Source organism: Plecotus auritus, assembly GCF_963455305.1.
Source record: "Plecotus auritus genome assembly, chromosome: 4".
NCBI lineage: Eukaryota > Metazoa > Chordata > Mammalia > Chiroptera > Vespertilionidae > Plecotus > Plecotus auritus.
The window spans coordinates 59,747,775-59,771,810 of NC_137775.1; the positions used below are offsets into that span (position 1 = coordinate 59,747,775).

The 24,036-nt window shown below is 41.4% G+C and overlaps 2 protein-coding genes across 11 annotated transcripts in view; both read right to left on the minus strand.

Annotated features, from left to right (window-relative positions):
• The window catches only part of LOC308246547 (cytochrome b5 reductase 4), a 185,846-nt gene that overhangs the window by 75,245 nt on the left and 86,565 nt on the right, over window positions 1-24,036 (minus strand). For 3 of the 10 annotated variants that reach the window (XM_080664923.1, XM_080664922.1, XM_080664928.1), the window contains exons 1-2: window positions 12,500-12,724; window positions 7,580-7,733 (exon numbers count right to left, since the gene is read on the minus strand). In XM_080664923.1, the coding sequence (XP_080521049.1) occupies window positions 7,580-7,733; window positions 12,500-12,574 (229 nt within the window). In that variant the 5' untranslated portion in view covers window positions 12,575-12,724. Of the gene's footprint in view, window positions 1-7,579; window positions 7,734-12,499; window positions 12,759-18,677; window positions 18,734-18,771; window positions 19,292-24,036 lie in introns of those variants that run through there. The other 7 variants (XM_080664926.1, XM_080664924.1, XM_080664925.1 and 4 more) reach the window with 7 other exon arrangements.
• Window positions 15,017-19,590, minus strand: RIPPLY2 (ripply transcriptional repressor 2). Its single transcript, XM_080664931.1, has 4 exons — window positions 19,308-19,590; window positions 19,049-19,127; window positions 18,678-18,733; window positions 15,017-15,291 (listed from the first exon to the last, which is right to left on the minus strand). Exons 1-4 carry the CDS (start codon window positions 19,415-19,417, stop codon window positions 15,144-15,146), a joined length of 393 nt encoding a protein of 130 aa, XP_080521057.1. The 5' UTR covers window positions 19,418-19,590; the 3' UTR covers window positions 15,017-15,143.

A 24,036-nucleotide genomic window follows, 5' to 3' on the forward strand; every position in this document is an offset into this window, starting at 1 on the left:
CTGATAAAGGGGTAGGGGGGATGTCTGCTGAAGGTGTTCAGTGGCACAGGGGTGGGGGGAGGGGGATCACTTAAAATGACACAGGAGGATCAGAGGGGGCAATCAAAATGACACAGGAGGATCAAAAGGGGTTACTAAAATGGTAATCCCCCCTCTGATTCTCCTGTGCCATTTTGATTCCCCCCTCTCATCCCCCCTGTGTCATTTTGAGTGATCCCCCTCCCCCCACCTTGATACCCCAATTCCTTTTTTTTTTACCCCTAAAAATGAGCGCAAAAAGAAAAAGCTACTCCGTGGAGTACAAGAAAGGAATCGTGGAAGACTCTTGGGGCCAAAATCTTACTGCTTTCTGCAGAGAAGATGTTGAGTATCCGATTGGTCTGAAAATGGCGAGCAGAGTATGGTAACCTCATTGAACAAGTGGACAAGGGAAATGCTAAAAAGCGCAAGTGTGGATCAGGTCGGCAACCATTATTTTCCGAGCTGGAAGACCTGATCTGTGAATGGGTTGTTGACAGGAGAGCAAAGGCTTTGGTTGTGAATAGGACTCAGATTCAAGAATTTGCCCTTACAATGGCACCACAGTTTGACATAGCCCCCGAAGACTTCAAAGCATCACAACACTGGCTGGATAATTTCCTTCAGCCAAGTGAACTGTCTTTAAGAAGATCTACAACATTGTTTAGGTTGGAAGATACTCAAGTTATTAAGCGAGCACTTGCATTCAAGTCCTTTATTGATGATGCTGACTTCTCTAAATACAATCTTTCCAACATGATTGCTATGGATGAAACTGCAGTGTTTATGGGCCAATCATCTCAAACAACAATTGAACAGCGGGGTGCCTCCTTGGCGTACATTCCCTCCACTGCTTACGAAAGTGCACGTGTTTCCTGTATTTTGGCAATTCGTCTGGATGGCACTAAAATCCCACCTTTAATCATTTCTAAGGGCAAGAAGGAAAAGATTGAACGTGTTTTGGGCGTTTTTATTCTTGAAACTGAAAAAGCCTGGGCCACACAAGCAGTTATAAGGAAGTGGGTCGATTTAATGCTGCCGCTTGTTATGCGAGGGAGCCAAAGAGGTCTGCTAGTCTGGGATGCAGCCAGCACTCACCGCACTAAAGACATGAAGACATTTCTTCACGAAAGAAAAATAGATCAGATAATGATTCCCGCAGGAATGACGGCCTATCTCCAGACTCTTGATATTGCAATAAACAAGCCATTCAAAGACAATTTGTGCATGGAAATTAATGACTACATTGAAAATAGAATGGAGAGAAATCAGTGTGGAAATTTTGTGAAACATAAACTGCAAGAAGTTGTGACTTGGGTGAAGAATTCATGGGAGAAAATCACTGACAGTTGCATTGCAAATGCACTGCGAGCAGGCTACCTTGACAAGAAGTACTCATTTAAAGACAGTGCTATTGCTAAACATGAGCGATTTGGTCCACTGATTCTGAAAGAAATGGAGTCACAAGAAATTCACCAGGAAATTCAGGAATTGGATTGTTATGATGATGTTCCAGAAGATGATGACATGATTGTCATTGAATAAATGAGTAAATTCTTGATACTGTAGGATTCACAGTTTGTCTGGTTTGTGTTGACAACTACCGTACTACCGTACCGTATACAGGTAATAAATTTCCTTTATTTTCATTTAACAATAAATGTGTACCGTATTCTTCTTCATGGAAAAATAAGACATCCACTGAAAATAAGACCTAGCGTGTCTATGGGGGCAAAAATTAATGTAAGACACTGTCTTATTTCGGGGAAACACAGGTAGATTTTTAGTGAATGGAAGGGAGGTACAGAGAGAGGAAGCGTTAAAAAAAATAAAAGAAGAAACTGAATGACAGTTAAATAGATCAAGACAGAGTAAAAGGAAACAAAAAAACAGTCAGACACAACTAACAAATAACAAAGACTAGATTATCTGCATTAATCCTATGTAATAAAAGAGAAACATGCAAATTGACTGTACCTCCACTACACCCACAAGCCACACCCACCAACCAATCAGGAGTGAGTATGCAAATTAACCCAACCAAGATGGCGGCGGCCACGGAGCTGGAGCAAGCAGGAGGCTTGGGTTGACCCTGGCAATGGAGGAAGCCAAGCTTCCCCCACCCTGGCCTGCCCTGGCCTCCGCTCAAGGCTATGAAGTTTCAATTATAGAAGATAAATAAACCCCAGATACCTGCTTCCAGCCTGTGCTTGGGTCACCGGGGGGCGTGGCCAGCCTGCAAACCACCACAGGCCCCTCGCCCAGGCCGCCCCACGCCCCAAAGGAACCCCCACCCTGATCCGGGACACCCTTCAGGGCAAACCTGCCAGCCCCTACCCGTGCACCAGGCCTCTATCCTATCTAATAAAAGAGTAATATGCAAATTGATTGTCACTCCAACACACAAGATGGCTGCCCCCATGTGGTCAAAGATGGCTGCCTCCATGTGGACACAAGATGGCTACCACAAGATGGCCAGCAGGGGAGGGCAGTTGAGAGGGACCAGGCCTGCAAGGGAGGGTAGTTGGGGGCGATCAAGCCTGCAGGGAAGGGCAGTTGGGGGGTACCCAGGCCTGCAGGGGAGAGCAGTTGGGGGGGACCAGGCCTGCAGGGGAAGGCAGTTTGGGGGCACCCAGGCCTGCAGGTGTGGGCAGTTGGGGGGGACCAGACCAGCAGGGGAAAGCAGTTAAGGGCAATGAGGCTGGCAGGGGAGGGAAGTCAGGGGTGACCATGTTGGCAGGGGAGGGCAGTTGGGGGCAAACAGGCCAGCAGGGAAGGGCAGTTAGGGGTGACCAGGCTGGCAGGGGAGGGCAGTTAGGGGTGACCGGGTCAGCAGGGGAAGGCAGTTGGGGGGTCCAGGCCTGCAGGGGAGGGCAGTTGGGGGTGACCAGGCTGGCAGGGGAGGGCAGTTAGGGGTGACCAGGCCGGCAGGGGAGGGCATTTAGGGGCAATCGGGCTGGCAGGGGAGCAGTTAGCCATCAATCAGGCTGGCAGGGGAGTGGTTAGGGGTGATCAGGCTGGCAGGCAGAAACGGTTAGGGGCAATCAGGAAGGCAGGCAGGCGAGCAGTTGGGAGCCAGCAGTCCTGGATTGTGTGAGGGATGTCCCAGATTGGAGAGGGTGCAGGCTGGGATGAGGGACACAACCCCCCATGCACGAATTTCATGCACCGGGCCTCTAGTGTTATATAATGGGCAACCTGAAAAAATATATGCATTAGGTTAGAAATGGATGAATAAAGGAAATTATACTGTAAAAACAGGAAGCTGTGATAAAAAATATAATAGGGCTACACACTACTTCTTAGAATCAATTTCCCAAGATTTTTTAAAATATGAAACTAAAAAAAAAATAGCAACCCATTTAAAGTCACTTTGTCAGGGGTCATAAACAGACCTCTAATTTCCTAGTATATGACAATCAGTATTAAGAGAAATCAAAGCAAGTTCATTTCTAAGCTATAAATAAAATCCCATTTGGAGAACTTGATCCACTAAATTTTTAAAATAGGGCCACCAATCTATTGACTGTAATCAACTATTTCTAAATATCACTTATTCAAATGGATTACTAGTCAAGCCACATTTCCTCTCATCCTCATTAAGATCAAAGATTGCACCATGCTGCCAAATGATGATTTCACAACTTAACACATCATTACCCACAGTGACTACATACTACAGTAAAATATATTACAGAAAAAAACTAAGTCTGATTTAGGTTCTATAGAACTCTCACACATGAGCAATTTAGATGTTTGCTCAAAGCCTTACATGTTTGTAAATCACTTTTAGTTCTTAAGAGGGAGAAACAGCAATAAGGGAGAAAACCACAAAAGCATGAATGAGTGGGAAATTCAACAAAGTTTTTGAAAAAGCAATCTTTCCCCCACTCATCCCCTTAATGTTCTAACTCCCACTGCATTAAAGAAATTACAAACTTACAGAAAATGGTAAGAATTGAGTGAACAAATTAGAAATTCCATATTACCTGCCTTAGAGAATGCCCACATTTTACAGTTTATACAATTAAGGCTGTTGCCAGCCAAGTACTCTTCTCACACCATCATTTTTATGAACATGACCCGACTTGGCAGAAATACTCCTATATCTCCCCAAAAAGAAAAGTCCCCAAAATATTATCTATAAAAATTATTTATTGAAGAGACTAACTGTGCCTCCCACAGCCTAGTCAGCTGAATTTTAACCTGATTTAAAAATGGGGCAGTTGTTAAAGTAAATAAAGAATTTAAAACTTAAAAACAAAAAAGATACTATAATACTTTGCTTCTCTGTTCTACAGCTTTGATTAAAACTTGGGTCCAAACATTATTTCTGACCTGTAAAGCTAAAGTTGGCACACATCCCCCCTTTAAGGTATTTTTAATATTTTAAATTAGAACAGCTAAGAAGAAAAGGATAGTTACGTTTAGTCATGTGCTTTCTTTTACTTTCATTTAGGATCCTGTTAGAAATTACAGTAACCTGTCTCACATTCATCCTATAACTCTCCACTGTCTTTGTCAACATCCTGGTTCACCTACTGCCATCTGAACCTCTGTACGGAGCTAAATGCCTTCCTAGTCTCATTTCAACTGACTACAGCGCCATCAAACTGATCTTTCCAAGGCACACTCTGATCACACCGTCCCCACATTCAAAAACCTCCCATAACTTACAGTGCTGTCTAAATTAAGAACACATTCCTCAGCCTGGCCTTCAAGGTCCTCCACAACCTGACCTAACATTCCTTTGTAGTCCTCTTTCTTATAGTTCTCCACCAGTTAACCTAAGCTCCAGCACATAACTCAGACTTTTCTGGGTCTGTACTCTTGTTTAGACCTTTCCCTCTATTTGGATGTACCTCCTCCTCATTTCCTGTTGAAATCCTGTCCATCGCTTCAAAGTTCATCTCTACCATGAAGCGTCTCTGGTTTTCCTAACCCACATGCCTCCCTCTCTTCAATCTGATACCACTTTCTTTACAGCCCTCTTAGGGCACTTCACTCAGACTTGTCTAATAGTCATTTATCTCCTCCTACTAGAATTGGAACTCTAAGGGCAGGACCTGTATGGAATAAGTGTTTCTGGATAAAATACAAAACCAAATTCTTCCGAAAGGGAAAAAAAAAAAAAGGCCTTATTATTAACAGAGCAGAACAAATTCTCCAACAAAAACTTGTAAAAATATATCCTTAAATCAACATCTTTACCAGAAGAGGAGCCATGCATTCAGACCAGTAAGGAGTTATGTAACTGGGAGTAGTAACTCTAAAAGTATATGTTACTTTTCGAACATAGCAAACCAGTCCTTTAACTCCATCAAATGAATAATAAAGTATGACTATATTACAACAGTGCCTCCTTTATCTGATATAACTAGGATATGAGGAATTCACAAAAGTGAGTTTTCTGGAGAAGTGGCTTTCTACTGAAGAAACAGAGCTCAAACATGCCTACAGCCTGAGCCAGCTGAGATGTTCCTGGGAAATGGACCCTCCCCCACCCCCCTCTCCCCCCAACCCCTCACCCCAGTCTAGCAGAAAACACACAGGCAGGATGGGGAGATCATTTTGTATAGTTACTTGCATCTGATAAATAGGTAGGCAGCATAGAGGAAGGGCAAGGAGGGTATTAAAAGCCCTATAAAATGACAAAAGGACTGTATGCATGGCAGAATCCTCATTCCAAGTTGTTGGTGTTATACATTGCATTTCCCTGAGAAACCTAGGGGTGTAGAGCAGCTGTTCTTCTGTCTTGGAATGAGTTATGTCATCATCTGCTACAAAATTCTGTCCTCTTTGCCACTGAAAACATGTCACACTCTAATTTTCTGTTATGGGTTGAATTGTGCACCCCGAAATACCTATGTTGAAGTCCTAACCATGAGTACTTCACAACGTGAACTTGTTTGGATGTAGTGTCATTGCAGATGTAATGAGATGAGGTCATACTGGAGTAGGGTAAAACCCTAATGAAATAAGGAAGGCTGGTGTTCTCATAAAAACAGAAATCTGGCCCTGGATGGTTTTTGCTCAGTGGTCAGAACATCAGCCAGCGGACCAAAGGGTCCCTGGTTCGATTCCTGGTCAAGGGTACATACCTGGGTTGCAGGTTTGATTCCTAGCCCCAGTCTGGGCACGTGCAGGAGGCAACTAATTGATGTGTCTCCCTCTGACATCGATGTTTTTTTCTCTCTCTCTCTCTCTTCCTCCCTTTTTCCCTCCATCTTCTTTCCCTCCTTCCCACTCTCTCTAAAAAAAAACAAAAAAACAAAAAAAAACAACAAAAAAAATGGAAAAAATATCCTCTGGCAAGGATTAATGAGAAAAAAAAAAGTTAAAAAATCTGGACCCAAGTACACAGAATGCCAGGTGAAGATGAAAGCAGAGATCAGGGTGATGCTTCTACAGGCCAAGAAACTCCAAAGATTGGCAGCAGACCACCAGAAACTAGGTAACAGAACAGATTCTTCTTCACAGCCCTCAAAGAGAACCAACCCTGCTAGCACCTTGATCTCAGACTTTTAGCCTCCAGACTGTGAGCCAATAAATTTCTGTTGTTTCCGATGCCCAAACAAAATACCCGGTCTATGGTATTTTGTTTGGGCATTCCTAGAAAACTAATTGGTGTCTACTGGTGTCTTTCCAATTGTCATAGCACCAATCTACTGTGACAACCATACACCTCTTTAAGAAACCAAACTTCTTAAGAATGATCAGTTACATTCAATCAACAAACACATATTGATGACTTCTGTGTTCCAGGCACCAAGGACAAAGCAGTAAAACTGACATGGTCCCTGCCTTCATATAGGTTAGTGTAATTAGTATAACTGACAATACACCTAATTATACAACAACAAATTTGCAATTGTGGTAATATCAATAAATGACACACTTCCAACAGAGAATAGCGGACATATTTAACCATGTCTGAGTGACTCAAGAACATTGCTATGGAGGCCTATTGTACAGTTCTGCGCCCTTTTATTATTTTGCTCCAATCTAGATGTCAGGTTGTTAGATACCATAAAGTCTGCTTTTACCAGCCACCCTCTTATATTCCTGCTCACCTTCTTTAATCCACTCATTTCTAATTTGAAGCTTCTAATTTGCTATAGGCTAGATAAATCAGGTAACTAATATTGCTAAGAAACATACATTAAATAATAAAGACGGTTACAAGTGGGAACTAAAGATTGGGCTTTAATATGGGCTTTTTGATTTACTTTAGATTCTCAGAGACATTTTTCTGACAGAATTCTGTTATAAAGCACTAAAGTGGAACATTATTCTTTATAAACTAGGTGTTACAGAGTAATTTTACTACTTTGGTATTAAATTGCCTGGCAAACACTTGTTTTCTTTAAAAGAGAATATAGTGTGGATACTATATAAACTGGTATAGAAGGAAGAAATACTGCCCAAATTTGGAATTATATAACTTATTACCCAGCATAAGGCACATTTTTATTATCTACTTGTGAATCAAATAACAGGAAGCATTGCAACAGGAAGGCCCACCCAACGTTTTTTGCAGTACTTCATAAATACCACCTACCTCTTATGCATATCCAACAATCACCTTTTTTGTTGTGTTTTTTAAGTTCTTCTTCAGTTACTTCAATTAACCTGCCTTTTAATCCTGTTAAGTCCTTTCCACTTTTGGTCAGTCTAATCCAATCCATAAGACTTCTGCCCTGTTTTAGAGGTACCTAAAAAAGGAAAAGGGAAGAATTATATTTGGCTTCTTCAAGTTAGTTGCTTTTTCTTCCCTCCTGCTGCTTGTCTTCAGACTGTTTCATTACTCTTATTCCTATTCAAAAGAATAAGAAAATGCAAATCTAATAGTTTTACAAATATTCTTTACAGCTTTAGGAGATTGTCAAAATCATTTTCTTACAACTAGAATTATAGACAGAACATTATATAAAATTCCTGGGCTATGAGGCAGGGCTTAGAAATTATGTCACACAAATGTTCATCATAATGGTAACATGAACAGTATTAATCGTGGAGTCAGAAAACAGCTTTTGGTCCTGGCTCTGTCACTAATACGTTATAGTCACTTACCAATTTGGACCAAAATTTCTTTGCCTTAAAAAATCAAGAGAGATTTGATAGAAGAAAATAAAAACAACTGGCTAAAATTGTTTTTTTGGATTGTCAATATACACAGAACACTGGAAATGACTAGGCAGCAATTAATTTTCTAAGAATCCACTGAAAAACAAAGGTTATCAAATAATGGAAAATAACACTGTAACACTATAGGGAAGGGACTGGCAAATTGGCCCATGCCTGTTTCCATATAGCCCTTGAGGTAAGGATAATTTTCACATGGGTGGTGGTGAAGAGACTGAATCCTTATGTGGCCCTCAAAGTCTAACATGTTTATTAACTGGTCCTTTGCAGAAAAGTTTGCCTACCTTTGTCCAGAGGATTTATAACAGGATGTTTGGTTTCTTGTGTGTGTGTGTGTTTTTCCCCAAAATAAATTTTCAAAACTTTTAGATGAGAGGTATTTATTAGTGTTCTAACCAGTTAAGACAACCCAGTAGAAACTTTCAAGACATCCCTATGGAGTAGGACTACTATCTAAACTTGTATAACTAGTTTGTAACATGGGACCAGAGGGATGTTTAATGTAAAAGCAGACACATTCAAGGAAGTTTATTGTTACAGACTGAATGTTTGTGCCTCTCAACCCCCAGCCAAATCCTCATGTTGACATCCTAAACTCTAATGTGATGGTAATTAGGAAGTGAGGCTTTTGGTAGGTGATTTGGTATTAAAGACAGTGTCTTCATGAATGGGATCAATGTCCTTATAAAAGAGGCCTGAAAGAGATGCCTCAGCCCTTTGAAGACAGGGGAAAAGTCAGCTATGAAACAGGAATGAGGCCTTTATGAGACACAGAATTGGCCACTGGCTGGTGCATTGATCTTGAACTTCCCAGCCTGCAGAATCGTGAGAAATAAATTTCTATTGTTTATCTGCCTCCTAGCCAATGGTATTTTGTTATAGCAGCCAGAACAGACTAAGACATGTATATAGCTCACTTTCCTGAGTCATACCTATTTTAGGCACTTATTTACCCCCAAAATAACCAAGTTTACAGGTCTATAGTGCCTTTCCAATTTTACATTCCTTCCTATCAACCTACATCGTCTCATCCTTACCATCACTGAATCTTTCTAGGCCTTTTGTTCCCAATAAACCAAGTAAAGTGTAAGATTATGATCTTTCCCATCCCAAACCAAATCCACTTGTTTCTCTTGTCTGTGTGGATTCCATACTCCACATGGTAGTTAAAAGCAATCTTTTGAAAATGCTAATCTAATCATGGGCCCTCCCTCCTCCTTTGGTGGCTTCCCACATTACCTTATAATGATGTCTCTAAATTTCCTATAGTGGTTACCTCACTAGCTCCATGGTTTAACTTTTGCTCCTTCCCATTTATATGTTTTAGCTAAATGGGAAAATGAAAACAGACTCCTTGACTGCAATGAAACACTTGCTCCATGCCTGGATCTATCACCCCACTCCACCTCAGACATTATTTCCTTCAGAAGCCTTCTCTGACCCCAACTTATCATAACATACTATTACAGTATTTATGGCATTTATAACTGCCTGTTTACTAGTCCATGCAGCCTACTAGACTAAATTCCTTGAAAATAGAGACCTATCTGCAGAATAAGGTAGGTTCTCAGTAAATATTTATTTACTAGTGTTAGTAGAAATAATAATAGCTATCAAATATTGAGTGTATACTTTAGCCAGGCACTGTGCTAAGGGTTGTACACAACAATCCTTGATATTTAAATAAAAGATAAGAGGTATTTAGTTACATTTAGTGAGTGCTTTCCGTATACCAAGACTGTGCTACGAGAAACATTATCTCATTTAATCCTATAAACAACCCTATAAAATAGGTACTGTCATTCCATTTACACCTGAGTCAAAGAGGTTAAGTAGTAGAGCTGGGAAAAGAATCTGGGTCTTTCTCGTTCAAAGTCTGTGCTTGCCCAGCTGGTGTTGCTCAGTGGTTGAGCATCGACCCATGAACCAGGAGGTCACGGTTTGATTCCCAGTTGGGGCAAATGCCTGGGTTTTGGACTCGATCCCCAGAGGGAGGCATGCAGGAGGCAGCCAATCGATGATTCTCTCTCATCATTGATGTTTCTTTCTATCTCTCCCTCTCCCTTCCGCTCTGAAATCAATAAAAACATATTTTTTTAAGTCTGTGCTTTTTAACTATTATGATATACAACCTCCCCAACTAGGTTATATTTCTCAGTCTATCCATTTCATACAATCCTGACTCAGACTCTAAACATGTTCAAGAGCAGCTTGTTTCACAAAGAAAAAAAAAAGTCTTAGTTTCCCTTTGAGTTGCACAATAATCTTATTTTGTTCTCTTTTTGGACACAAAGATTCACCTTTACCATCACCACCTGTGAATCTTTTGTCTTTGCCTCTAAATTGTCTCCTTTAAATGGATATTGAGAAAATGATTAGTAGTTTTAATGGAAAAGGGCAGAAACTTATAACCTAATTCATAGATACTTTCTCTGGAAAGGCTATCCTATTCAGTCAAACGTTTAGCTTAATGAACTGTGTCCAGCACGGCCAGAGGTGAACCTGAGGAGGGGATTAAAGAAAACAGCCAAGAGAATACAGTTGGGACCAGGTGGATCACTGTCTGGATGAGGAAACAGTGACCCAGCCTGTAAGCCGAAGCTTTATTTTATAGTCAGAGCACACAAAGCAAAACAAGGGGAGTGGTCAACATGTTCACACTGTTCTTGCTAGTTTAGTTACTCAAGCCTTGTTTTGGCAGCACTTGCTGCACCTCCCACAGCCCATTAGCTATCTATGAAGAAGGGAGGACTATAAGGTCCAGTTTAATTGTGCTAGGAGGGCTCTGCCCTCCAAGCTGGGACTTGTATGTGGCTCTGCCACAGGTCAGTCCGAGGCTTGACCCTATAGCCGCTCCCTACAGCTTAAGAAGAGAAACAGGTCAAATATCAAGGAAGAGGGGGTAAATAATTAAATGGCTGGATGACATGTGGAGCAATAAATAAAAAACCAAAGTCACAGAGTCACATCACATCAAGCCTGTAAGATCTAAGGCAACATTCTTCACCAGATTCCTTTTCTGTGAAATGGAGATAACAAATACATGCACTTCATAGGATCATTGTAAAGATTAAACGGGTTAATACAAGTAAAGCAATGAGAACACTTAGAACATACATGGCCATCAGTAAGCACTGAATAAATCTCGGCTGTACTATTATTATAGTTGGGTTTACAGACTTCTGAAAAGCTAATGAAAGCTACAGATCCCTGAATCCATAATTCAGATCTAGAGTCAAACTCCAGGTCTTAGTGGAGAAAAAAAAAAAAAAAAAGAGAGAAGAGAAGAGAAGGGGAGAGGAGGGGAGGGGAGGGAAAGGGAGGGGAGGAATGAAGAAAGGAAAGAAAGGAAAGAAAGGAAGAAAGAAAGGAAGGAAGGAAGGAAGGAAGGAAGGAAGGAAGGAAGGAAGGAAGGAAGGAAGGAAGAAGAGGAAAGGCGGTGAAGTTCCCAAAGGATGCTAAGACCCAAGAGCCCAGAAATGAAAAAGGAGTGGTCCAAACAGGTGGAAGTCTCAAAAACAAAACACGATGTGGTTACAGAATGAGGAACCAACAAATAACAAGAGCAAGCAATTCATGTTGCAATGAGCAAAGGCGACGATTTTATTAAGTTTTGCAAATGTGAAATGCATTTGTATTCCACCTGTTGCTAACAGTAACTATGTGCAACAAAAACTTAAAGAGTATATTCGCTTCAAAGTCATCAAGTGTTATCAGTAGAAAAGGCAGTGGTTAAAAACAAACAAACAAAAAACTGAAGTACCAGGGGAAGAAAGAAGGGCAGTATGACTTCGATAAGTCTCCGTAAGCTGGAGGTTTGCAGTCATGTGGTCTCCCTTCTCCGATCTCCCCTAGCTCGGGGAGTCCCCACCCCTGCAGGGATAGTCACTGGTCACTGTCGCCACCGCCCAACCTTTCCCTTCCGCTGGGACCCCACATCACTCAGAACTCCCTCAGAAAGAGAACAAAAGACCAGAGAGGAGGATAGGTTGAGGGAAGAAAGCTAATCCTCGGTCCCTATAATCAGGAAGCACAGTGCCAGGCCTATCATTTACATCTGAATTTAGTTCGCGGGCAGGCTTGGAAGAAGGGAATTGACAGAACGGGGTAAAGGCTGGGAAGAAAAGCGCCTAGGAGGTGAGAGGAAGGTTAGGAGAGTTCGCGGGCTGGAGGCAGCATGGGATCAGGAGGAGGTTGCCCACTAGGAAAGGAAGGGCCAAATGTTAGAACTGGAGGTGGGAGAGGAGAAAAAGGGGAGAATAGACTGTGCGGGAACACGAAACGCCCGCGGGAGGCAAGCGCTGAGCCGGACCGTCCGCTGGTGTCAGCCGCTTACCTTGCTACGCCCCCCGGAGGCGACGCGCTGCTGCGAGCTGGGGGCTGGAAAGGACTGGGAAGGGATGTTCAGCATCCTGGACGCCTGGCCCGGGCCCTGCCTAGGGTCCACCGCTGGACAGGATCGCTCGGCTGGACCCCGCCGGAGTTACACCTCCCGCTCCGGCTCCCAGGCCGGGCAGAGGCCAAGCCCCCGACCCACTTCCGGGGTCGCCCGGGCTGAGGCGCGCCATGACGCAGCACGTCGAGTCGCAGAGGGCGGGGCCAGCGGGACGGACCGGGAGTTAGCTGGGGAGGGGACGGGGAATCAGGGGAAAGTACGCATGCTCCGTTAGTTCTGCCTGAACTTCAGCACCTCAGGGACGTGACAGCTATTCTGCTTCAGATAAAAGTGTGAAACTGTTCCTTAGCCTTGGTGCTGACCGAATCTAAGACCAAATGCTTGCAGACACACCCACAAGTGTCTGTCCATTGTTAAACAAGCACTAGCATTATACAACTTAGAATTTTGATTTCTCTGAAACTCTCCTCTAAGGCACCAAGCTGTACAGGAAAGAGAAGCTTTAAAAACCAAGGTGTCAAATGCAAACAGCCACTCCTGTGGGGTGAAGAGAAACTTCACCTTTAAGAACCCTCGCTAATGACTGACATTATGAGTCAAAGGCTTAGTAAAGTCTTCTGCTCCATTCACCTGTTCATGAGTTTTTCCTCTTCGTCTAACTTCCTGCCTTCCCTGAAAGATACAAGGAATTGTATACTGATGCAGCCCACTCTCAATTGCAGTATTTAAGAGTCAGGTTTCGTTTCGATGCCACCTCTGCACTAGAGCGGCCTTATGCAAGGTACTTTAGTATCTCAACGCCTCGTTTTCCCATCTGCATAATGAATTTATGTTTTAGTAAGGATTAAATAAGATGATGTAAACTACATAATACAGTGCCTGGTCAAAAGAAGACACTCAAACATATCATTGGATATATAAATTAATTTGTATTTTCTGAATTCTGAATATGGTATCATATAAATATGCACTCTTTGTTGGCACCCAGGTTTCTTCATTCAGCATGATGATTTTGAGATACATCATATTATTGTGGGGGGATAAGGACACATATGTAATACCTTAATCAATAAAGAAAAAAATAAAAGAAGGCACTCAATAATTGGCAGTGGTTCTTCATACTATTCCAACATATCGATGAGAAGCACAAATACCATGCAGGTAAACAACAGTCTTTAACTCTCAAGGTTTCAGATTGGAGACCTGGTGAGTATTTTCCTTGGGGAACACACACATACTGAGAACAGAATACAGTGAAGGGAGAAAGTTTTCAGAAGAAACATAATTCTAAATAACTGTCCACAGCCTCATTCCATTAATAATTTTTCCTGAGTGTGAACTATGGTTTGAACTTGCCCTATTTCAATTGCCTTGTCTTTAAAGTGCCTGTAAATTAATGTCTGTCATGTTTTTCTTCAATTAGAAGGGAAAGTGAGGGAATATAAGTAGCCATTCAAGTAAGAGGCATTTCTTAGCTAGGTAACCAATTGCAGACCTTTACCTCTGCCTATTATCATTCTGAAATATTGCAGAAACATTCTTTATTTGCAATTGAAATGTTTATTGTGGAAAAAAATGTATTTGAGCTAAAAGGAACTTCATTCATTACCATAGTTTGTTCTGTTACCTTTACCTTGCAAAGTACTCTTTTTCTCTCACATTAAAAGAGTTGTATTCTTTTATAAATCTACTTTAAAACACTAATCACTGAGAATTTATTTCTCTTTCCATAAGAAAATGATTTCATGAGAATATCAGAGCAAAAAACTAGAGAAAAGGAAAGTGATGTTGTTGGAGAATGTTTCATATCTGCCCAAATTCTCCCTTGGACAGAGAGTAAAAAAAATACTATCAAACTCTGACCTTTTGGCTGCCCTTTTTAGACTTCATTTAAGTAATACCCATTTAGATATTTTAATTCTGGGGATTCCTCAATGTACTGCCGTAAGTATTGAACACCCATGCTATTTTACTACTGGATTTAAGGACAGCAGAAGAGTATTAAAGAGAGAATTACCTGACTCATCATTCCTTTAAAATGCCTAAAATTTAATAGTCCTGACACTAATTCCCATTCTCAATTACAGACAATGATTTAAAATACTTTTCACCATCTGTTAGCAAATACATAATAATAATGTGTAATTGGGACATAAGGTGATTTTCTTCATTATCAAATAATATTCATCTGTAACTACAATATCCAATGGTAATCAATAGGAAATAGCAGATGTTGCAAGATTTAGTTTGAAAATATTGTCATTCTATGCAAAAATATAACTAAATATTTGCAAAATTATTACTAAAATAAACTTCATAGTTCGAGATCAAAATGATCTTTTGTAAGCTCCAAATGTTTACAGTACAATCAAGATATTTGTAAATGGCACCTACTTTTAAATTCCAGCACTGAATAACAGTGTAGGGATTTTTTTAAAAAAAGCCCAACTACTATAGTACTTACAAAATATTCATTTTATTAATAATTTACATACAAATAAATAAATTTAAAGAATTATGATACATTTGCACACTAAATTTAAATCCTACAAATGCTTAATATCATCAAAAGCAACTAATCAGATTAATTTTCGCAGATCAGTTCCTCAATTTCATCTTCACTATCAGAATCTTCATAAAATGAAATTGTGGCTTGAATTGGAAAATTTTTCAGAAGAGCTTCTGCTTCTTGATATAAGTAATCATAACACTTTGATTTTGGCCAAAATAGTCTGAAAAACGCAAACAACATAATACACTTTATCTTTTTTATATTTAGAATCCTTATACTCATGAAATGTTCAAAGTTAAGAACTCCATGTATTTTTAAACAATTGATTTATGCCTTTAGACACAGTCTTAAGATATAGGTTTAAAAGTGCTACTATCACAGCTTTCATGGAGTCTACTTGCCAAAGTATCAATAACTGGTTGATTATTTTGAATCTTTATCCAAGTTGTAAATTGAGTCAAACAAATTCACACTGAACCCTGTGTAAACCTAAGATCAATATTTAGCTTACTTCAGGCATTATAGATATATTTATTCTTAAAAAAAAACAGGCTTGTCTTCCAATTTCCAAATTCTTAGGGAAAAAAATGAATCCTACCATTACATTAAAAATTCTGATAGACAACTTCATAAAAACAATAAAATGTTATGCCCTAACAAAGAGGCAGAAATTACCTAGAATCTTGCTTAAAGCTCACACATTTAACTCTTACGGATGTAGTTTAGAAAAGTACAAAAAGCAATATTTTTAAAAGTTTGCTTATGCACTCACAACTTGAGATACAGCAAGGCTACCTCTGAGCCCAATCTTGATCCCATCTCCCTTCCCTTTCCCCACCCAATTAAATTTGGGACACCATATTGAGAATGAGAATGACACTGGTTTCATACAAATAATTCACATGTAAACATGTTTATCTCAGAATTTCACGTTTTTGAAAAATACTAAACTTGCCATCTGATCTATTCTTTTTCATCCAAGGAAAAGAAAAGAGGAGGGATAAGGCTGAATGTCCAACAACAGTGTAGTCATTTCAGTGTAAATAGCCCCATGAACTCATATAATAGAGTGATTCTAACAAAGAAATAGTACATTATGCTCAGTATACTCTATTTTAAAAGGCAAAAAAAAATATGCAATGTAGTTTATAACTGTTTTTAGCAATGTGGTAAAAACAGTTTACAATTTTGATGTCAAATTAGTAACCATTAATAATGCAGTCATTCAATAAATATTTCAGTGCTTTCTTATGCCAGACATAACTCATAATTCAAAGAAGAATAAATCACAATCCCTACCCTCAAGAAGTTGACAATTGTGTAAAAAGAATTAGAAACACATAGTACTACTCAAGATAGAAAATTTTAAAAGTAAAATAAACTTAAGAGAAGTACAAACATAATTCAATAGTAGTTCAGAATAGGAAAGAATTGCTTGTATACGAAACAAATTGGTTTTTTAATGTGTTACTGGAATTACTGAACCCAAAGAATCTTGTTTAATTGTTATCATATCCTCCCCAGAATTTCTCACTGGCAATTTTTCTTCCAGGCACCCCATACGTTCCCGAATTCCCCCTTCTGAATAAGTCTTCTCTGTCTTCTTTGTAGAGCTTCTTTCTCTGTATACAGGTTAGGTGTTGGCCTTCCCCCATGGTTTTATCACAAGTGATCATCTCCCCTCATTGACTCCCCAGAATGACCTGATCCACTGTCATGATTTCTCCAACTGTTCATTTACCAAAACTCCCAAGTCTGCCTTTCCACTTTAGAACTTGATGATGAGTCCCTGAATCACATGTGCAGCTCCCTAATGGACATTGCCACTGGGATGCCCCATAGGCACATTAAATACCATAAATGGAAAATTGGACCCATTATCTTGCTCCCCAAATCTGTTTGGCCCTAATTTCCAATCAGTTAGTGCAGCATTCAACCTGGTCATCAGCCACAAACTTGGAAAACATTCTGTCTTTTTACCTCTTCTTCATCTACCATATCCAGTACATTATAAGCCTAAATCTACTGTCACCTAGGTGTACTCCAAACTCACCCAGTCCCATTCCACCTCCAAAGCCTGAGAATGGCTCTTCATCATTCTTGTCTGAACAATGGCAATGACTTCCAATTTCACATTGGTGTTCTCAGACTACTAATATATACCATTTCCTTTGTGATTTTTCTAAAATATAAATCCAATCACACTACCCTTCTGGTTAAAATCCTTTGAGTAGCCAAAACCGGTTTGGCTCAGTGGATAGAGCGTCAGCCTGCGGACTGAAAGGTCCCAGGTTCGATTCCGGTCAAGGGCACGTAACTTGGTTGCGGGCACATCCCCAATGGGAGGTGTGCAGGAGGCAGCTGATCGATGTTTCTCTCTCATCGATGTTTCTAACTCTCTATCCCTCTCCCTTCCTCTCTGTAAAAAATCAATAAAATATATATTAAAAAAAAAAATCCTTTGAGTAATCCCCAATACTACCTACAGGATCAGGACAAAACTCTGTACCAAGGTGCACAAGATCTGGCCTCTGGCTTCCTTGCTGGAATGACCACAGCTCCACACACCCAAATTCCAGCAATTTGATGCTCCCAGAGGAGCCATGCTGTTCCATGACCCTGTTATCTCTCTCCCCATGCTGTTTCTTCTGGCCCTGCCTTCCCCACCTACAAACATTTGGCTAACCTGAAGACCACAACCTATAATACACTTTCCTGACTCTTCCCCACTCCCAAGACAGAGTTAGGCACTTCATGCCCTGAAGTGTAACACTAACCAAATTGAACTCTCTCACAACACTTCCCAGGGGGGCCCTGATTATTTTTTTCCTGTGTCCTGCACTAGTGCTAGCACATGGTAGGAAATCAAGCAACATGTTATTTATAAACACATACACATTTTACAAACATCATATAGCTCTTCACCTAACAGCTCTCTGAAGGAGGCAAACTGCAAAGTTAACCTTTTACCTGAATAAAAGCTACAGAGAATCCTACAGAAAGGCTGACTTCCTGTGATCAGAATAGGAAACTAGCTCCTCATTGTTATGCCCTACAACTTGTGATCCCTTTTATGACCCTTAGGGACCTTTAGAATTTTCATCACATTTCTATTTTCTCCTCCGGTGGCAAGCTCACTTTGCTCCATTTGCTAGAAAACTGCAACTGTGAACATCTTTCTTCCTTCTGGTTTGCAGGAGAATAAGAATATACTAGTATACACTTTGCCTGGCGTGAAATCAATTGCATTCAGACCCCTTGACCTTAAAAAAAAAACAAACAACTTTTGCAGGCACACGATGTCAACGTTCAGCTTTTACTGTATCATCATTCACTTTTCCTATTTATACAATATTCCTTAAGCTTTTACTGAGTGTGTGTTGATTTAACAGTTCTTCTAAGTGAGAGTGTGAGCGCCTACATTTTTCAATTCGATGAGTAAAAGACCCCTGGGATTGGGAAGACAAAGTAACCTTGAAGATACTACCTACAGGATTTTCTAATAGAAAAACTGCAGGACCAGCTGCTGAGCAGGGCCGTGCAAAGTCTCTGGCTCTTTCCAGGGGCTGGAGCAGCAGGAGACCTTAGGTTTGGCCTGTCACTCACCTGACTGGGTGCCTGTATCGCGAAAGCTTCCCAGAGGCTTCGGTCATCCTGAGCATCTGGGGACGTAAGGAGATGAATCATAGTTATCACTCACCTTTTTCTAGAATCTGGAAACTAGCGCGGCCAAGTGTTCCTCGCGCCCTCAGGGAATGTGACCCCAGGGCTCTCTGCAGCCTCGCTTTTGGCCCCATCCCCGTGTCGCAATTGCTCTTGCCTCATCAGCACCAACACGGCCACGGGTAGGACCACCAGCAAGCGCGTCTTAAGCGAAGGGCTGGCCGAGCGCGTGTCTCCCTCGGGCCGGCGTTCCCAGCCCTGGAGAACCATCTGCGCCCCTGGGAGGCGCGACCAGCCACGCGCGACTCACTCACCGCCTCCTCGGCGTGGTGCGGGGTCTCCTCCTCCTGCTTTCCTCGTGCGTCAACCCACGGTCTCCAGAAGCCTCCGGATCTGCGGAGTGGGGAGCAAAGGTGCGCAGAGGAGACGTGAGCCCAGACTCGGCAGAACCGATCGCAGCGGAGCGTGGACCCCGGGGAGATGGGGGGAAGGGGAGTGGAGGGCGGGGGCGGAGAGGAGGAGCTGGAGAGGCTTGGGCTGGAGGGATGCGGTAAAGGAAGTGCAGGGCGGTACCCAGAGTCCGCGCTCCCGTGCCGCGCGGGGCCGTCGGGGGCCGCGGGCTGCAGGCGGCAGCAGTGCGCGCCCTCGCCGGCCCCGCTATCCGCGCGCTCCGCGGTCTCCATGGCGCAGCGGGCCTAGGCCAAAGGCCCCTGCCAGCTCGCGAAAAAACCTGCCGCTTCACAAACCAGGCCCGAGCCCCGCGCAGCTTATATAGCCTCCCCAGGCCTGCTGCATCTTGAGAGGTTCGCTCCCTCTCCGCCCCTCTCTGCCCTGCTCGCCGCAAAAACAAAAAGGCTGCGCGTGAAGGCGAAACGGGCTGAACCCGGGTGTGAACGCGTGCAGCTCCCAAATGGCCCGGGAAGGGGTTTGTCGAGCGAGTGTTAATCGCTCTTCACACATGGCTGCGGGGAGAAAAACAACATTAGCCCGAGCAGCCAATTTCCAAGTGAAAAGATTAGGAGGGGATAAAATTAAGTGATTCTACACGTTTTGTGTATTTCTGCAAATGGGCCAAGTGGCTGGTAATTAATGCTTGACTCGCCCAAGTCTCAGGGCTTTTTGGCCTTTGGCAAATGAAACTGGTTCTGCACCCCGTACTGTAAAAATGGGATGCGAATAAATGAAAAGGAATGACCTTAACTTCTCTTTCCGGCATAATACAAGATGGGTGAATGAATGGACCCCTTATAAAAAGAATATCTGTGTTTATACATCTGCCTATTATTATTTGAAGATAATACAAAATTCAGAAGAGATAAATTGTACAACCTTAAATGTTCTAGCCAAGAGGGCCAGAAATTGGAGTCATAATACAATGTCGTGATTTTTCCCAACATATTATTAGTCCCCTGAAGATAAGTCTTGAGTTTTATATATAGAATTCTGTCTCTAGTTGGCAATTTGTCACTCAATGATAATTAGAAAATTATTTTGTGGGGGCAGAGTATGTATAGAATGATAATGATATCTTGAAAGTTATGATATGGGGCAAGTTAGTCAACTTCTCTGTGACCTGTTTCTCTTGTTTAAATCACCCCTTACTTACTACAGAGGTCCCTTAAGTGTGATAAATAAGTGTCGTGCTTCAAAGGAAAGATGATATATAAATGCCATATCTTTCCAAAATGTTTTAAATATTAGAGCTGACTTCCTCTTAAAAGTTGTAGATAAAAAATAAACTTTGCATGTAAGTATAGTGTCTCTGCTATTCATTCAGTTACTCATAGGAAAAGAATCCAATGGGTTAATATCTAAGGCGTATTAGGAAGGTGAGATATGGTTTGCTTCATATAATGAAATCTGTAATGAGAGGTACTTAGTGTCTGTCTCAATGCCCTAGGACAGTGATTTTCAACCTTTTTCATCTCATGGCACACATAAACTACTAAAATTTTACGGCACACAAATAAATATATTTTTTGCCAATCTAACAAAAAAAAAAAAATAGGTCTAATTTTGATTCATTCACACCAGATAGCTATGGTTGTGTTGGCTGTTGTCATTTTTTTTTAATTTGACAATCTAAAGATAAAGAGGTCAGTGCCCCTGACTAAATAGGCACTGACCTCTTTATCTTGCACTCTATTAACAGATTAAAACAACAACAACATCAAATCATCTGACCTGACTTTCTTCCTATATTCTCTGTTGCCTTATCTTTGAGCCATCACCATCTCTACCCACTTCACCATGCCAGAAAACCTGGGGGCAAATGTAGTCTTCACTTTCATGTGCATCCACATTTTATGATTTGGCTAGTTCTGTAGATTTTATTCCCTAAGTACCCTTCAAATATATTCATTCTTTTTTATTATTGCAGCACACCAGTGTGCCATGGCACACGGGTTGAAAATCACTGCCCTGGAATTATTGCCCTGGAATTATAGAATACATACTATGGTGCCTAACACATAGTAAACTCTCAACAAATTTTAAGCTATTTAATAAAATATAGGCCTTTAACAATGTTGAGCTATTTGATCAAATGGCCTATTGTTTCAGTTCTGTAAACATCTTTTGAGGTACCTGTAATATGCTAAGTACTGTGCTTTCCAGATATAATGATGAATAAGATAGTTCCCCTCACTGTAAGAGGATATGGTCGTCACTATCTATGGCCATCACAATGGCCACATAAGCAAAAGTTTTTAAAAAGTGCCATATTAAGTAACAAAAGCACATTTTACTCAGAGAAGTGGCACAAGGGAGGAAATAGATATGTCTGTTTGGGACAACCACAAAAGCCTTCTTACAGTAAATGGCACCTACGTTGAAATTTCTAGAAGTTGTAATTTCAGCCAAGAAATAATATAGTGTGAGTGTGTGAGTGTGTGTGTGTGTGTGTGTGTGCGCGCGTGCGCGCGCGCGCGCAGGAGAGGGAGGAGAACGAACAGTATTGCTAGAGCAGAGATGTGGCTAAGGAGATAGAAAGGACTTGGGTTATTAAGAGCCTAGTATGCCATGCCAGAGCATTTCAGTTTTATTCTGTAAGTGCTGGTGAAGATTTTAAGCAGGAGAGCGGAATGATCAAAGTTTGCATTGTATGAAAATCACTCTTGCAGCCCTATGGAAGATGGATTTAAGAAAGACTGATAATAGAGACAAGGAGATCATTTACAAAGTCAGTGCGATATTTCAGGCAACAGATAATGAGAAGGATAGATATTAAGGATATACTGTACATGAAAGAACATATTTGAGCCCTATCCGGTTTGGCTCAGTGGATAAAGTGTCAGCCCTCAGACTGAAGGGTCCTGGGTTCAATTCTGATCAAGGGCATGTTCCTCCATTTCAGGCTGATCCCCAACCCTGGTTGGAGTGCAGGGGGGAGGCACCAATCGATGTGTCTCTCTTACATTGATGTTTCTCTCTCTGTGTCTCTCTCCCTCCTTTCCACTCTCTCTACAAATCAATGGGAAAATATCCTCAGGTGAGGATTTAAAAAAAGAATGAATATATTTGAAGGGTACTTAGGGAATAAAATCTACAGAACTAGCCAAATCATAAAATATGGATGGACATGAAAGTGAAGACTACAGATGCCCCCAGGTTTTCTGGCCTGGTGAAGTGGGTAGAGATGGTGATGGCTCAAAGATAAGGCAACAGAGAATATAGTTCTATAGATTTTATTCCCTAAGTACCCTTCAAATATATTCAGGTCAGATGACGTGATGTTTTTTTTTTATCTGTTAACTAGAGGCTCAGTGCACAAAATTGTGCGTGGGTAGGGTCCCTAGGTCTAGCCTGCGATCAGAACCATCTTCCTCCTGCTCGCCAGTTCCCAATCCCGCCCCACCCACCACCACCTATCCCGGTTCCCTGTGGTTCCCCATTCACCATCCTGCGATTGGAGCCTGCGGGACAGGGGGAGGGACCAAGAGGTGGTGAATGCATCTCATAGGAACAGGTAGAGCAGTCATTCTGGTCATTATGCTGTTATGGTTGCTGGGCTTTTATTATATAGGATAGAGTGCAAGCAAAAAAATTGATGAATTTGGTTTTGGATCTTGAATCAGTCAGGTCAGGCTGGGCCATATGGCAATAATAAAGAACTCCAAAATCTCACAGGCTTAACTTCATAGAGGTTTATTTCTCACTCATGCTATATGTCCAGTTTTGGTTGGTGGGAGATCTGCTGCACATCACCTTAACATAAGGATACAAGTTGCCGAAACCGGTTTGGCTCAGTGGATAGAGCGTCGGCCTGGGGACTGAAGGGTCCCGGGTTCGATTCCGGTCAAGGGCATGTACCTTGGTTGCGGGCACATCCCCAGTGGGGGGTGTGCAGGAGGCAGCTGATCGATGTTTCTCTCTCATCGATGTTTCTAGCTCTCTATCCCTCTCCCTTCCACTCTGTGAAATATCAATAAAATATATTTAAAAAAAAAAAAAAGGATACAAGTTGATGGAACCTCTTTCCTCTGCAATGGTGCCACTTGCCATAACAGGAAGACGGGAATAAAATTATGTGGATGCCAGTTTTTAAAGGCTTCTGCCTAGAAGTGACACACATCACTTCCAATATGTTTCATTGGCCAAAACAAGTCATCTCACACCTAATTTCAAAGGAGCAGGTATACATTTCCACCATGTAACCAGAAAGAAGGGACATGGAAATAAACAGCATTATCAGAGTACCATAATATGGCTACCAAGTATTTAGTTAACTTTCCTTCTTGCATGTAAAATACTAAAAAGAAAGGAACCCAGAAGTGATCTAATAGATTTTAGAAAGCTTAGTAACACATAGGTGGAGAAGGCAACCAGAAACATAAGATCTAGAGGTCAGCAGAGAGTTTAGGCTAAAGATTTACATGGAATCATAATAGACTAGGTGGCAACTAAAACTGTAGGAATTGATTGGTTTTCCCAGATAAACTTTGTAGCTTGAAAACGGAACCAAGGACAGAGCTCTGGAGAGCAACATTTAATTGTAAACTGAGAGAGTATGCAAAATAAGTAAATAAAATAAACAAAACAACTATGATCTCACTGAAAAGGAATGGTGAAGGTGGTAGAAGGTACATTTGTGGAGCAGGTGTGGTGGAAAACTGGAATGAAAGAATTTCAATAAGGAAGGAAAGGTCCAAGACATTAAGTGCCACCAAGGGGTCAACAAGATAAGGATATGTGTTCATTGAATTAGGCAATTAAGGAGTTTAAGTGACTTTAAAACAACATCTTGCTTGTATGCAGACAGGAGCTTTTTTTTTTTTTTTTTTACAGTAAGCTGAACTGTAGA